This window comes from Pelophylax lessonae (genome assembly GCF_965119305.1).
Source record: "Pelophylax lessonae genome assembly, chromosome: 8".
Classification (NCBI taxonomy): Eukaryota; Metazoa; Chordata; class Amphibia; order Anura; family Ranidae; genus Pelophylax; species Pelophylax lessonae.
In genome coordinates this window covers 238,859,666-238,876,514 of record NC_138775.1, presented here as the reverse complement: position 1 = coordinate 238,876,514, position 16,849 = coordinate 238,859,666, and the positions used below count along the sequence as shown (strand labels likewise).

At 41.9% G+C, this 16,849-nt stretch overlaps 1 protein-coding gene across 2 annotated transcripts in view; it reads left to right on the top strand.

Moving 5' to 3' along the window:
- Window positions 1–16,427, top strand: part of SLC1A7 (solute carrier family 1 member 7) — a 120,342-nt gene extending 103,915 nt beyond the window's left edge. The window contains exons 8-11 of one of the 2 annotated variants that reach the window (XM_082266029.1): window positions 247–441; window positions 3,255–3,389; window positions 10,228–10,327; window positions 16,193–16,427. In XM_082266029.1, coding sequence (XP_082122155.1) covers window positions 247–441; window positions 3,255–3,389; window positions 10,228–10,327; window positions 16,193–16,417 — 655 coding nt within the window. In that variant the 3' untranslated portion in view covers window positions 16,418–16,427. Of the gene's footprint in view, window positions 1–246; window positions 442–3,254; window positions 3,390–10,227; window positions 10,334–16,192 lie in introns of both variants that reach the window. The other variant, XM_082266028.1, reaches the window with a different exon arrangement.
- Window positions 16,428–16,849: the final 422 nt, after the last annotated feature.

Genomic DNA, 16,849 nt, shown 5'->3' with positions numbered 1-16,849 from the left:
TGCCCCTGGTAGACCAGTAATCCTTGATTTATCTCTGTCTGATTTATTTTCCACTGTGGGAAGCATACATAGCAGATACTCAAAAATGAAATCGAATACTGTCATGTTACTGTACTGACCATTGTGATACTTGCTTCTTTGAAAAGAATGTATAAAAATATCAATGCCAACTAAATCTATATGATTTATTACATAAAGTAAAACCTGGAAACCTTTTTGACATTGTTCATTGTTGTACCTTTTCAGTTCTGCCACTCTGCCAATCACATTCAAGTGTCTGCTAGAGAACAATCACATAGACAGACGGATTGCCAGATTTGTGCTGCCTGTGGGAGCCACCATCAATATGGATGGGACAGCTCTGTATGAAGCAGTGGCGGCTATCTTTATAGCACAAGTCAACAACTATGAGCTGGATTTTGGTCAGATCATTACCATCAGGTGAGTTAGAATAGTTGTCACCAGAACAAGAAGTGAGGATCAATGGGGACTCTTCTGTTCTGATGACAGCTGTCTAAGAGGGTAATTACCCTCACTTTAAAGATATTTCCTCTCATTTTCTGTGGAATCTCTGGGACAAGAAGTGAAGGGAAATCTCCCAAGTAGGACACAGCCAAAAGTAAACTGACAGGGGTTTTATCTTTTTCCTACTCTATACAAGCCCTAGAGCTAAGCTTTACCATCTGTTCAACCATGTGATTTGACATCTTAAAAGGCTATCCAGTGTATAGCCACTCTTCTGCCTCTAGGATGTCATAACTGAGTAGCTCTAAACAACGAGAAAGCTCAGCTCTGAGACATAATGTTTTCAAGGGTGTCAGATACTGGGCTTCATATTTACTGTTCTCTGTTTTTCTTAGTGATTCCAACAGTACTTGATATAAAACAATATCATGGCTTTCGATTAGTCTTGATTTATTTGTTTCACTAATATCTTTAATTTATTATTATTAGATTTAGCGATGCCTTCAACGTACTATTGTTAGAATTGCATGGTGGCAGTTTACAAGGTTGGTTCACTTCAATTAGCCAAATGTGAGACCTGATAGTTTATAAACTGGTTCAGTGTAATCTGTGACTTCTAGAGCATTGGTCCCCAAACTGTGACATACAGGCTGAATGCTGCACCTTGCTTATCTTTTTTCAGTCTTTGAGGCACTGCTCCTCCCACTGACATAATGTGCCACTTTTCCTCCCACTGACACCATTGATTGGGCACTATTTCCTCTGTTGTCACCAATGGTGCGGCACTATTCCTCCCACTGATAATAACAATAGAGCACTATTCTTTCTGTAGCGCTACCTCCAGAGGAGCAACTTGAAAGAGTTTGTTTGGGTTCCCTGTTCTTTGCCTCGGCCCCTCTGACACCAGTTTAAGCAGTGAGATCTTGCTATACTATTAAGAACATAGAGATGAATACCCTGCATCCAAGTATAACTCAGTACCAGGAAGTAGACACCAGACCAGATAGTTAAAATGGAACTTAATATATTGTTATGGGTTGAGGTAAATGGCAGCATCATAAATGAGTAAATGGAGAATGCAGTTAATCATAATTCGCTACACAATATGATCACTTACTTGTAGCAGGTTGGTATGGAGTTCTGGGTAGTAGGATCTTTACCTGGTAACCTATAAATCCGCACAAAGCAATAGCATGAAAGACAACAACTACGATGGTGATTGATGTTGTTATAACTTTCCTGCAACCAGTATACTATGCTGTTATTGTGCACTGTAGAAATAACTGAGACCCTGGTCTTACTGTAAAAGTCTCCCCCTACTTGTGGCAGCATATGAAGTCCTAATAAAGCAGCTATTTAACAAGATGGTCCTTTGCCCTAGTTCTTTAGTCAGCTAGCGTTAGAGCCCAGGCTTTACAGTGGTGCACATAAGTACAGTCCCGGTAAAGTCTGAATGCAGTGGTAAAGGCCGCTAGTCAAATGTCCAGTCTCTATTTGCACAGTCCCTAATAGCAGCCAAAAGGTCTATGGCAGCAGTGCTCTCCCACCAGTGCCAGCGCTATGGCAGCAACTGTCCCACTATTCGGATGTTCTCTAGATCTGCCTGCAATGACTCTGGTCCTCATCTCACAGGTATATGTTGCTCCGGTCTCTCTGCATAAAAAGTCAAGCTCCCACCAATACCACAACCCTTGGCCTTTGCACGCTCCGATCTGCTTTTCTTTCTGCTCCCCACCACACAGAAACCTGATCTCTGGCTCAGGTCATGGGATTGTGTCAGTTGGGCGCACACCGAGAAAGGCAGGTGTGCTCACTCTGATCTCCACTCAGTCTGAGAAATATAGCCTTTCCTCCCCCTTCCCATTGTCTCCTTGTGAGTACTGTAGTTTAATGGTCCAAAGGATTCAACAGTATAGCTCCCATTCAGGACTTTACCTTGCACAGTCCAATGCGGCCAGCATACAAGCCTATGGCATTCCTTTGGCTTGTCTGCCCATCCTGCTGGTGAGGGGCAGACAGTGTTGCTCGATCCAGTATGTTAGTTTAATGAGGGCATAGAGAGCAGCTGCAGGACTGTGTTCTAATTAGCTCTCTATTTATCCAAGCACCTGGCTACACTTTCAATAAAGCCAGTGATGGGGCATACATCCTCCTACAACTGACCACAGGTGCTAGGTCTTTTCTTTACTCCCACTGATCACCAACCCTGGTGCTTTTTTTTTTTTACTCCCATTGATCACTGACCATAAGGCATTGTATACTTCCACAGACACCGGGGCATTTTCTACACCCACTGATTTCAATCTGCCCCCTAAAGTGTGAAGGACAGTGAACTGACCCTTTGTTTGAAAAGTTTGGGGACCCCTTTGGAGGGTCAAATTCTGGTGGCAAATGTATCTTTACAGATTCACCACACTATTCAGACCCTGGGCCACCTAATTTGTTAAAACAAAGGAAACCCGTAATGAGAAAAACATAGCGGAACAACTGACATTTCTGCATTACATGCTTATGCTCAGGCAATACCCCTTGCTTGTTCTCTGTTCCAGTATTTTGATTTATTTTAAATGGAAATTCAGCGTGACTTCTAAATTTTCAACATGGATAACCATTTTGGTTCATCTGACCCTCTGCAGTTGAGGGTGAAAATAGTTGCACAGCCCAAAGTGCCTGTCTACAAGTAGCTATACAATTATATAATTAGATTGCTATAGTGCTGTATTGTTCTTATGGTCTGAAAAAAGATGTACATCATTATTTACATTACACATTTGTTCTCTGTCTTCCAGTATCACAGCTACAGCAGCCAGTATAGGGGCAGCAGGGATACCCCAAGCTGGACTGGTGACCATGGTCATTGTGCTCACCTCTGTTGGCCTACCCACTGATGACATCACTCTAATCATTGCAGTTGACTGGGCACTGTGAGTATAATGTATTTAAATGCACTATTCATGTTCCCTAGTAAATTCTTCTCTATCTAGAGTATGCCTTGTTTTCACAACTGAGACTATTCCACTGTTCTGCAGTTAATTAGAAGTATTCACTTTCCATTTTACATGTTGTTTCTTTTTTATAAGGTATAAAATGTAAAAACATACCAAGTCATACAAACTCAATCTTTATTAAAAGTGTTATTTACTCAAGGTTGAGCTTTAATAGTGAGCTTTAGACTGGGTTCACACTGTGTGTGGAGTGGCTCACAACATCCCTGTTCACTGTTTCAGGTCCTGAAATGGACCAAAAGACGCACAGAATCTGCAAACCGCTCTGCAGCTGTGTGACTCGGCTCCAGTGAGAGCCAGTCACAGTCTCCTGACGTGCAAATTGGATGCAAGGAAACCCGCATCGGATTCGCACCAGTGTGAATCCAGCCCTTAATCTTTGAAAATAGCTTGATAAGTTAATACATTAGTGTAGGGGAATACAATTTTTATTCAAGGATAACATTCAGATATCGTAGTTATTTATGTATTTAAATTGCAGTGCTGTACTTTTGATACATTTATCTTGATAGATGGGAAAAACACATATCAGTGTTAGCTGCAACCAGGGGGTAATTTCACAAAAATTTAAATTTTGAATTCAATTCAGTTTTTTGGAGAAATCACTTAAGGGCATTCCGGCACAGGTTGCATAGAGAATTATCGAAATAATAATTATATCAGCATTATTTATTTTTGCTGTAAGAGCAATATTTTGGTAGATTTTTTTACCAGGACAAGATCTAAACATAGCAAGAATGACAGCCGATTTATGAGCTTAACAATAGGTATTTGGGAAACATACTGTATCTCCTCCCCGAAAATAAACAAAAACAAAAAAAAAACACTTGTCATTGCACGATTTGGTGCCTAGCTCAATAGCATCCTTTAGGCCTATTGTCCGGTTACCCACTGCCAACCCCCATGTATCCTTTTTGCATACTGCTAGTCACATCCCCCTTTTCCCATTAGACAGTGCTTAAGCCTTGCCATTGGTCACTCAGAAACCAAGCACTGCATTGTAGGAAGTCAAGGGATCAGCCAGATGTTCTCCTGTACCAACAAAAACCCAACAGCAATGTGGAATGGAGCAGTGGGCTATGGTTCTACTAGTGAGCTAAAGTAACTCTGTAAAAAGGTGGCATATGTTCCAATGCCAATTTCCTGCAAAGGAAGGGGGTTTAGGGCTTTTTCGTTACCTCCCTGGCAGGTGGTGAGTCAAATCTTAGCTTTTTTGAAGACTACTATCTAAGTCACTACAGGACACTACAGTGATGTAGAGGTTGGAAGGAGGAAACACAGCAGCCATTGAAGAACACACTATTTGACACATCTGAAAGTGGCAAATTAGAATGGTGCCCCAAGCTCTTCAAAAGAAAAAAAATTCCACTGACCACCTGCCAGAGAGGTGAGAATAAACTGCCTTCTATTACAGGATATCTTTGGTGAAACATTTTCCATCCCCTGACAGAGTTGCTATAAGGCACCAGAGAATGCCTAGTACACAGCGGGCATAGAAGGTGTTGGGTTTTGTGGTTGGAGACAGACCACAGACAGACACAGTACATCTTTGACCCCAAATAATGGCCAATCAGATCACTTGTTATTAGACCATGGAAGAGGTAGATGCAGATTTACTTCCTGCAAAGTCCCTGGCTCGCTTCAGATTTTCTAACCTGTCCAATTGTTTTCTTACTTAAGACCAGTTATGTGGGACTAGTATTTATCAGAACTGACTGTAGACCTTTACAACAGTGGGGGAAATTTTACATATAATATAAATCAAGCTTATCAATCTCAAATGATACTGAGTACCATGTATGAAAACCTAAAACGTGGCCACATTACTTCCACTGGGGGCCACACTTTAAGAATAAAAATACTGTTACAGCTCTTCAGTGTTCTAACAGAACAATTTTAAAGCATTTTTGTTAAATGTAGTTTGAAAACTTCAAAACTTTTGTCTTACATGTTAGCAACTTTTAAGTTACAAATCTGTAAAATGGGAATTGGAAGCATCACCATAATGAACTATGGAAAAGACTGAAACCTTATACAGTTTAATTCCTTCGATTGGTTGGGGCCACGAGGGAGGACTAAATGTGTTGCAAACAGCCCCCCCCCCCCAAAAAAAATTTGTTTTCATGTTTGAAATAGACAATCCAACCCCATAAAATCTTAAAATAAAATGTAAAAAAACAGCCAACCTGTTACACATTAAGCAAACCCAGTCATTAGACAAACTAATTTCAACAAAAATCCCCCCATAAGATTATACACGCATTAACACTTTTTAGGTATGATTATTTATCTATAAAAGCCTCCGTTATGTATACATCCAAAAACCCGAATTCTCCTGTTGGGCATCGCAATATTGAATGCGATGTCAGCAGCCCCACCAGACTCAGAGCTGCCACTACAGTGGCACTCTATACCATAGAGGGAGGTGGGGGAAGGGAAGGGGAGCTGGATCAGCACAGACAGTAATTAGACTCTCCCAGAAGAGGAAAGGACTATGACATGCAAGGATACAAAGAGAAATAGTTAGAACCGCTGTCAGATTTTTAATGGTATTTGCATCCCTACTTGGAAGATTCATCCCTCTATTGGTCCTGGTGACCATTGTTTCTGGCACAGAAAGTGTTCGAAGAATATCTGTTCAGGTGACAGCTGTCTAAAAGAGGATACCCCCACTTTGGAGAGAGATACTGTATCTTCTTAGTTCCTCCTGTGTCTCTGGGACAGGAAGTGAAAGCAAATCTTTTTGACAGGACACAGAAAAAAAATAATAGTTTCAGAAGGGTCTTAACCATTCCCTACTTTATGCATACCTGAAAAATCCAAGTTTAAATTTTTAGGATCTTAAGACCTCAAGCACACTGGGCCTAAATAAACGCCAGTTCCCTTTGCAGAAAAAAAAAAAACGTTCATATACAGCTGTTTGGTAAAGGAGCTTAGGGGTTTTTTATTGTTTTTCCTGCCAGAAAGCTCCAATCCAAAACACAAACCAGAAGGGCTTTTTTTTTCCCGTCTCTAAACGCTGAGCCTAAAATATGCCTCTAATCGTCCTAATGTGCATAGACACATAGGATAACATTGAGCTGCTTCTACAGGCAAAACTGTAGAAGTAGCGATTTTTAAGTCAGTAAGTCAGTGTGCATGGAGCCTAAGGCTCGGTTCACACTACGTCGCTCCGACTTAGGGGGCGACCTGTGAAGTCGCGTGCACCGTGACTTCGGTGCGACTTGCACAGACTTCATAAAATGAATGTCTATGCAAGTCGCCTCCAGGTGGCCCCGAAGTAGTACAGGGCCCTTTTTCTAAGTCAGAGCGACTTGTGTCGCTCCTATTAGAACGGGTCCTGTACCGCACAATGGGATCGTGACGGACCGCGACTTGTCAGGTTGACAAGTCGCGGTCCAAGTTGGACTAGTGTGAATGCGGTCTTACTGGTGTAATAGTGGTATTGTTAGTTTAGGATCTGACAGGTTTACTTTAGGAAGTAAAAAAACTTCTGCAGTGTTACAGTGTGCTACATACTGGGGCCAATTTACATAGGAATCAGTTATCCTACCAGTATGTCTACTTGGAGAAAACCCACACAAGCACGGGGAGACCACTATGACCTGGTCTATCTAGAAACAGAGATTTGCTCTAGAATGATTGTAAAGTCTCGTTAAAAAAAATAAATAAATAAATAATAATGGATGGCTGGCTGTCTGGCACCCTGTCTGTGGGTGGCTGGCACCCTGTGGTGGGTGGTTGGCTGTCTGGCATCCTGTGGTGGGTGTCTGACTGTCTGGCACCCTGTGGTGGGTGGCTGGCAGTGTGCATGGAGCCTAAGGCTCGGTTCACACTACGTCGCTCCGACTTAGGGGGCGACCTGTGAAGTCGCGTGCACCGTGACTTCGGTGCGACTTGCACAGACTTCATAAAATGAATGTCTATGCAAGTCGCCTCCAGGTGGCCCCGAAGTAGTACAGGGCCCTTTTTCTAAGTCAGAGCGACTTGTGTCGCTCCTATTAGAACGGGTCCTGTACCGCACAATGGGATCGTGACGGACCGCGACTTGTCAGGTTGACAAGTCGCGGTCCAAGTTGGACTAGTGTGAATGCGGTCTTACTGGTGTAATAGTGGTATTGTTAGTTTAGGATCTGACAGGTTTACTTTAGGAAGTAAAAAAACTTCTGCAGTGTTACAGTGTGCTACATACTGGGGCCAATTTACATAGGAATCAGTTATCCTACCAGTATGTCTACTTGGAGAAAACCCACACAAGCACGGGGAGACCACTATGACCTGGTCTATCTAGAAACAGAGATTTGCTCTAGAATGATTGTAAAGTCTCGTTAAAAAAAATAAATAAATAATAACAAACATGTTAAGCTTACCTCCTCTATGCAGTTGGTTTTGCACAGAGCAGCTTGGCTCCTCATGTCCCTCGTTCCTGCTCCTGGCCCCTCCCTCCTATCGAGGGTCCCCACAGCAAACAGCTTGCTATGGGGGTACCCGAGCCGAGCTGCAGCTCTGTGAATCCATTTAAACACGGAGCTGCTGTTTGGCCCTGCCCTTCTCTCTCCATATTGGCTCACTAACTTTCATTGACAGCCATGGGAGCCAATGGCACCAAGGCTGTATCTCAGACAATCAGGAGGGAGAGTCCCAGGACGGCCAAGGGACTCATGGACAACGCTAAACAGAGAGGGGGCACAGGTAAGTATTAGGGGTGTTTGGGGGGTTGCTACACCCAGAAGGCTTTTTATCCTAATGCATAGAATGCATTAAGATAAAAAACCTGACTTTACAACTCCTTCAAGAAGTATCCTCCAAGCTGCATTCAAGAGCAGACGCCTCTTTTTAATGCAGTTGTCCAATTACATGAACAAATGTGTAAAAAGGTAATTATTTAAAGTATAACTAAAGGGAAAACTTTTTTTTTTGTTTTGAATAGAGTGGAGAGGGATTAGAACGCTTGTCAGTTTTTATTTGTGCCTCCGTTAAGGAGATTCACCCTCTCTATTTGTCCAGTTTACCATTGAAAGTGAAAGTAAAAGAAAATCCCAAATTTTGCATTGTCCCCAGAAAAGTAATAGAGGGGAAATCTTCCAATGGGGTCACTAGTTCTGGTGACCTGGGGGTCCCAAAGGAATTCCTTTAATTTGTAGGGATTTCCTCTCACTTTCTGTTTGGCTATGGGGAAATTTCTGCAAAGGGGACACTGATGGCGAAAAGAAATCTGACAGGGGTTAAACCCCCCTCTACGCTATCCAAAATGGAAAAAAACATTTTTTCCTATAGTTCTACTTTAATACACGTCTATGCAACAGTCATCTGCTTTTTCATGCATAGCTGCATATGTTCTTGTGTAAATAGAAAAATGCAGCATCCATTTAGCTTGCATTTGAGATTAGTTTGAGACGTTAATGAATTCCTTCACAGATGCATTGGACTTGCAGTTGACCTCCTTCCCAGCTGCTTCATGCTTTGGCATTCACATTGACTTGTATGAAAAGAAAAACAGTTCCTACTGCAATCAGCTATAGCTATGGCTATTGGTCTACCGGTAATCTTGGTAATCTCCTGTGTTAAAAGGATATAGCATTTAACACAATAGGTCTATGAATAGCATTACGTTTCATTCTTTAAATTATAGAATTCTCTGTTACTTTGTACAATTCTTTCCCTTATTTCTCCCAAACCAGGATTCACATCTTTTTCAGACTTTGGCTTTCATCTATAAATTCTTGCCAATTTAAAAGAATAGTTTTAAATAGGGATAGACCGATATGGTTTTTTCAGGGCCGATACCGATATTTTGGTCACAACGTGCCGATATTTTGTACATTTAAAGTTTTGAAAAATAAAGACAATTTTTGACACAAATCTGGTACTGAACATGTTAATTTTTGTTTAATGCTTAATGGCTGGCTTGCTGGCACCCTGTGGTTGTTGGCTGGCTGTCTGGCACCTGTGGTGGGTGGCTGGCTGTCTGGCACCCTGTGGTGGATGGCTGGCACCCTGTGGTGGGTGGCTGGCTGGCTGGCACCTTGTGGTGGGTGGCTAGCTGTCTGGCACCCTGTGGTAGGTGGGTGGCTGGCAAAGGGACTGTGGGTGGCTGGTTGGTACAGGGCCTGTGGGCAGTTGGCTGGTACAGTGCATGTGGCTGGCTGGTACAGGGCCTGTGGGTGGCTGGCTGTCTGGCACCCTGTCTGTGGATGGCTGGCTGTCTGGCACCCTGTCTGTGGGTGGCTGGCACCCTGTGGTGGGTGGTTGGCTGTCTGGCATCCTGTGGTGGGTGTCTGACTGTCTGGCACCCTGTGGTGGGTGGCTGGCTGGCACCCTGTGGTGGGTGGGTGGCTGATACGGGGGCTGTGGGTGGCTGACTGGTACAGGGCCTGTGGATGTGGGTGGGTGGCTGGCAGGCACCGGGCTGCTGTGGGTGGGTGTATGGCTGTGATACACTCCCGCGAGACTAGTCCCGACTCCAGACGAGGCTGTCCAAGGCGAGGGAGGAAGAAGGCAGAATGACGTCACAAAAATATCTGCAATATTGGCCAGTTCCGGGGGCCAATACACATATATCGGGGAAAGTGCATATCGGCTCCCGATATATCGGCCTTGCCGATATAATCGGTCTATCCCTAGTTTTAAACAAGAGACTGACAGCTTAAAAATTAAGTGAGGGAGACTGAACACTACCAAAAGATCAGACTAGTGATAAACTGGGAGAACAGGATTTGGAGAATAACCACCAGTATTGTATTTTTTACCTATCTAGAGACAGATTCCGGACCATGATTAATGTGCTTGGAGATGCATTAGCAGCGGGGATCATGGCACATATCTGCAGGAAAGATTTTGCAAAGCAGAGTGATGAGGTAAAGGTAAAAATTGTACCAATTTCTTCTTACGGTAAGGTATAGCTAGATGTTGTGTAGCAATTTAAAGAAACAATGTCATTGGGAGAAAGATGGCAAATAGTTGCAGATATGAAGCGCAGGGGACCTAGCAAGGGTTTGTAAGCCGGTCCTGTGTGACAATGTCTCTTTACATTTTAATGCCTTAGCTTTGTCTGATGTACAGTATAAAGAACTATGTTACCTTTATATGTTAATATAAACTCTAGGCAAATATGATAAAAACACCATTTAATCCAGTTATTTATTGTAAAATCATGACATTTTTTTAGAATCCCCTGCACACATGCAATCAGGCTAGAAGAACGGGTCAGCCCTCTATTGCTTTGCCTGTGAATAGGAAGTAATTAAAAATGACATCTGCATTTGCTGCTGTGCTGTTGTATACCTTTATTGTCCAATCACAGATGGGGGGTGGGGGGCTCCTTGACCAGGCTGTATTGTCCAGAAGCAATGTGGTCTGCAGAGAGGTCCAGTACCTGGCTGCAGAGTCTTGTAGTGGCTTCTAAACTGAAGGACGGGCTTAACAGAATTCCAAATTCTGTGGCAAGTAAAACTGTTCACATACAGTATCTCATAAAAGTGAGTACACCCCTCACATTTTTGTAAATATTTTAATATATCTTTTAATGTGACAACACTGAAGAAATTACACTTTGCTACAATGTAAAGTAGTGAGTACAGTTTGTATAACAGAGTAAATTTGCTGTCCCCTCAAAATAACTCAACACACAGCCATTAACATCTAAGCCGCTGACAACAAAAGTGAGTACACTCCTAAGTCAAAATGTCCAAATTGGGCCCAAAGTGTCAATATTTTGTGTGGCCACCATTATTTTCCAGCACTGCCTTAACCCTCTTGGGCATGGAGTTCACCAGAGCTTCACATTTTACCACTGGAGTCCTCTTCCACTCCTCCATGATGACATCACAGAGATGGTGGATGTTAGAGGCCTTGCGCTTCTCCCCCTTTCATTTGAGGATGCCCCACAGATGCTCAATAGGGTTTAGGTCTGGAGACATGCTTGGCCAGTCCATTACCTTTGCTCTCAGCTTGTTTAGCAAGGCAGTGGTCGTCTTGGAGGTGTGTTTGGAGTTGTTATCATGTTGGAATATTGCCCTGTGGCCCAGTCTCTGAAGGGAGGGGATCATTCTCTGATTCAGTATGTCACAGTACGTGTTGGCATTCATGGTTCCCTCTAAGAACTGTAGCTCCCCAGTGCTGGCAGCACTCATGCAGCCCCAGACCATGACACTCCCACCACCATGCTTAACTGTAGGCAAGACACACTTGTCTTTGTACTCCTTTGTACTCCTCACCTGGTTGCCGCCACACACGCTTGACCTCATTGGACATTTTTGCTGCCAGCGGTTTAGCCATTAATGGCTGTGTGTTGAGTTATTTTGAGGGGACAGCAAATTTACACTGTTATACAAGCTGTACAATCACTACTTTACATTGTAGCAAAATGTAATTTCTGCAGTGTTGTCACATGAAAAGATATAATAAAATATTTACAAAAATTCAGCTTTTTATTATCCTCACATTCCCCTGTCAGTGATCCTCTGGCTTGGCTTGCTACCTTACCCCATGGAAACTATCTTGGATGTGTCCTAATTTTATTCTATGTTTTCCTTTTACTATGTATTTAAATATTTCACAAATACATTTTTCATATAATGAACACCCTTGGCACTGGTGGCATGACGCATTGTGAATTTTGTACAGAGAGAGCACAGCAGCAGAGGTTTTCTTCCAAACTATCTCTCTGATGGAAATTCTAGAAGGCCTAATCTGAACAGTAAAGAAAGCAGATGGAGGGATATGAGTCACTCTTCTGACTTGGCTTCTTACACACTGGATGGGCTCCGTTGATGTCTACCTGCTCAGCAGGGAGTCTGTCCGCTAATCCCCACCTAGTTTATACAGAGCAGACACAGACACAGCCCACTGTCATCTATGTCTGTTTACACCTGACTGCCATCTGATCCTCCAGATGGATGGGGATCCTTCTGGCGGATCAGATTGCAGTCAGGTGTAAACGGATAGGCAGTCTGTATACATCTAGCTGCCCATAGAGGACAGCGGGTTGTGTCTGCATCCGCACTGCAAAGACTTAGCGGATTGGATGCCGGAGGGTAGCAATGAACAAATGTCCGTTGACACCTGCCACTCTATAAAGGGGACTGGAGGGCCAGATCGGGTCCGCCTAAAAAACTGACAGGTAAACCCAATCAGTCCACCCATGTGAAAGGGCCCCTATTCAGTTTTGTGTGTTGTAGCTGGAGGTCTACAAACAATGGACATTTTTTGAACAGGGCAGCTAAGAAAAAACAGGTAATCTTGTGAAAAGGAAGTGGAGTGGAGCTTACAATCTGTACACAGTCATAAAGAGGCACTCACACACACTTGGGCTGATATGGCTAAAATAAAATGAACCATTATCAATTTTAATGTGTTAAAGGAAACTGGAACAGCCAGAGGAAACTCCCACAGACACAGGAAAAACTCATATACTACATGCAGATAGTGTGAACCCAGGACCTTGGTGTTCCATGCTTCCTTATGTTTTTAAGCATATACCATAATTCATAATAAATGCTTCAGTCTAAATGTTCTCACCTTGTGCTTTTGCAGAAGTAACGTGTTTTACAGGCACGCTCACTAGCCTAAATTCACAAAGCCATATTCATATACTTGTGATCTGTATTTTAATATATAATCATTTTTGATAAGAGAGATTCCGTTCATAAAAATAAGCCATTGCATTGGCATAAAATACATTTTTTTTTCTACATTAAATACATTTTAACTGTTGCAACCTTTATTATCTCAAGAAGTGTTATTGTATGATTACTTGTATTATACTTTTATGAATTGAGGTTAATCCAGGAAGACATAGGCTAATAAATAAAGGGATCCCATTTTTACAGTTTTTTCTTTCTGTCTGTGGCGCTCCTCTGTTTTCTCTTTCGTACTTATCTTCCTATTACCATTGCATATTATTTATATCCTTGTATATAAATCCTTCTCTTTGTGTTTATATTTTTCACTCTCTCCCCACCATCTGTGGCTTTGCTTTTATTTCCTCACGTCTGGGACTATTTTTACTGATCTTTCAAGCAGTTGTGAGTTAGAACGGAAATCTGGAAATTCTTTGACTTTGGGCGTCTCTGACAGGAAATCAAGATATATTTCTATTAACCTCTTTATGCAGCAAAAATCTTTCGGCTTCATTCTTTAGTGTTCCAAATAAAACATATAGTAAGACCACAGGATTCCAAGCAGTGAAGATTCATAAGAGAAGGTTTTCTACAGTTTGATCAGAGGAACTTTTGTTTCTACAAGCCCTCTCCATCCATAGTGGACAGTCCCTACCCAAGTATTTATGGTAGGGGAAGTTCTTCAGTTGGGTTGGATATTTCCCATGCAATTGCTATTGTTTTTCTCTGAGGCCAGAGCAGGGAATGTCTGCTAAATGCTTCCTCTCTTTTCGATAGGTGGAAGAATGCATATTTGCCCACTGAGAATGTGTATGTTTATGCCATGATCAATAGTTTTAGTGATTGCTTGGTGGCTGGGTCTTAACTTTCCTAATAATTAACCACTAGGTCCCACTCAGCGCAGCCCAAAGGGGATTCAGACAACCCTATCTGGATACTTTTGGGTTTCATATACCCTACAAGCAATGTTCCAATGAGCCTTTAGAGTTTTGCTGAACATAGAGGAAGGTATCTCAGTAGGAACTTGTCATTTTAGGATGCTTTGTATTCTTTCTAGCAAAACTGTCCTAGAACATACAAAGCAACAGGGGAAGGAGTATGCCACACAGGGTATAGCTGCACTGATACCCTGTATCAGTGCAGCTGTAAGTCCTCTTACAGCTGCACTGATACAGGGTGATCTCTCTCTTGGTATTCAAGAATTATTTTTGGGCGAACTCATCATTTAAGGAAACCTGCCAGAAATTACCTAGGGCGTTGCCAAGTGGAATGAATGAGTTAATTTAAATATTTATTTAAAGGAGAAGTATGGCCAATGCTTTTCTTGCTCTACTTCTCCTATGGATCACAGAAGTGCAGTTTATTCTGCATTAATTGTTTTGTTTTTTTTAATCCCCAGCTTTTCTTTTAACTGCTGTTTCATGTTTATCAGCCCTATCACAAATATTGAAAACCAGAATTTCTATGCACTACTGAGCTCCTTTGTAGCAAGTTAATCAAAGTAGACAAATCTCTCATGGGTATCTTGTTTTTTCCTACAAACATTTACTTACCATCAGATCAGTTTAGAAAAGTCCTCCTAAATCATAAAAGAATGTTGTGAATTTCCATCACCTGAAACATCTAAGCTTTTCAGTGGCCATTTACTACAGAGTTCATCAATACTACTGTACTTGGTCCATCTTTTTCTTTGTTTCACCCTGAAGAAAATACTCAAGAAAGTGAACCAAATCCTATACTTTATCATCATTCTTTTCCAATATAGGAATGACAGGAACAAAAGGGTCAGAATGACTTTTGTTTCATACACCTGGATTGATTTCAGCCAGATCGGGCAATTCTCATCATGTCTGTGGGTAATGGCAGACAACTTGTGCAGATTGCTAATTCTCCCAAACATGATTGTAATTTTTTTTTGCTGAGAGAAGGCTGGTTGTGCTTACCTAGGCCTACTGGGTAGTCCTAGACATGTGAGGGTAATCAGTTCCCATAAAGGACACCAGAGGTAGCTGCTAAAGACTTCTTACAGAATATGATCACCCAAAACAAATTGTTCATTAGCTAGGATCCCAAGAGGAGGATCAACCTACCATGTTCTGTAGACTTTTTGGAAACATCAAGGTAATCAAATCCTGCTATAGTCCAACTAAATTTTCAGTGTGAGTTAGAACATTTTTTTTTAAAATCAGGCATCTCTGATCTGAAATTAAGATAAGATCGTCAAGGATGGTGCATCTGTAACTACTGAGTTGTCTACAGCTAAGAAGGAAAAACATGGGGGCTGATCTACTTGCATATAAACACTATTGGCCTAATGCCACTATGAAAAAAACTCTCCCACAGCCTTCTCCCCACCCTTTTGCCCCATGAATAAAACCACCTCATCTTTTCCTGATAGGCCAGCAAAGAGTTTGTGCTGCCAGGAACCCCACTATCCCAGTTGCCTCCCTTCAGTGCCATGATTATCTTGTTTACACCCCACTCAATACAGTTGGATGACACTGGAATTGTTTTTGAGCCACTGTATGTTTGTAATTTTTTTCATTAAAGTAGCTTGTAATTGAAAGCTGAACTCTATGCAAACAACCAAAGACATTGATGAAATAAACACATCGTGTCCCTCCCCTGCCTGTAATTGGATGGTGAAAGAAGAAGCAGCACCTTAATGATCACATATCTCTATTACCTTCCTACTAGCATGTTTCTTCTTAGCAAGAGCTTTGCAGCACAACCAGTTGGCTCCTGGTGCTGCCCCTTTATCTCCCCAGCTAAGCTCCGTTGCACAGGGACTGCGAGAGGCCAATATCTAGTCAAATACTTACACTCTTTGCATTTTCAATTTCAAACAACACTTTTAAGAGCATATACTGTAAGTTAGCCACAGAGATGCATTTATTTGGGTTTTTTTAGATCTGCCCATGCGGTTAAGTTTCATGGCCTTTTGGATTTATATAAAAATAAAAAACTAATTTATTTAGTGTGTATATATATATATATATATATATATATATATATATATATATATATATATAAGCATATGTGAAATGTAAGAGTCACAGATGAATGCCTTAATTTCTTAGAGCTTTTTTATGTGTTATTCAGGTTCCTCTGATTTGTGAAACGAAGCCAATAAGTATCCACCAGATCATGGCTTACCAGCGGAATGGTTGTGTTAAGAGCCGGAGTGCCCCCCACCTCTCCCACACAGCACCGGAGTTCCATCAAGTCCAGGTGGACCCCGAGCCAGAACTTCCCGAGTCACCAGAGCAGTGCACAGATAAAGATCACTGTACGATAGAGATCAGTGAGCTAGAGACTAATGTATGAAGGAGCTTGTGCTGTATAATAAAGCTGAGCTGATCCCACACCAGTGCCCTCATAATACTGCTGTGGAGGTGAAAGTAGGAAGAGACTGATGCTTTGCCTCATAAAGGTGACACCAACAGCAAAAAAAAAAAAACAACTGCTTCTCAAGGGACAGTTCTCATCAACTCACAACTCGCCTAACAGCCAACTTTTGTGGAATGACCTCACTATTACATCTGTTTGTGCAAGATGTGTGCTGGCACTTGTAATGTTCCTACCCTCTGTGGCTATTGGTAATCAATACTCATATAATACTGATTGCCTCCAAAAAGGCCTAAAAAAGCCTTTCAGAGAGCAAAGTTGCATCAACTGTACAGTTATAAAGACATAAAGATGCTGTGAACTAATTTAATTAAAAATAAAAAAAATAAAGTTCTGCAGATGTGATATATG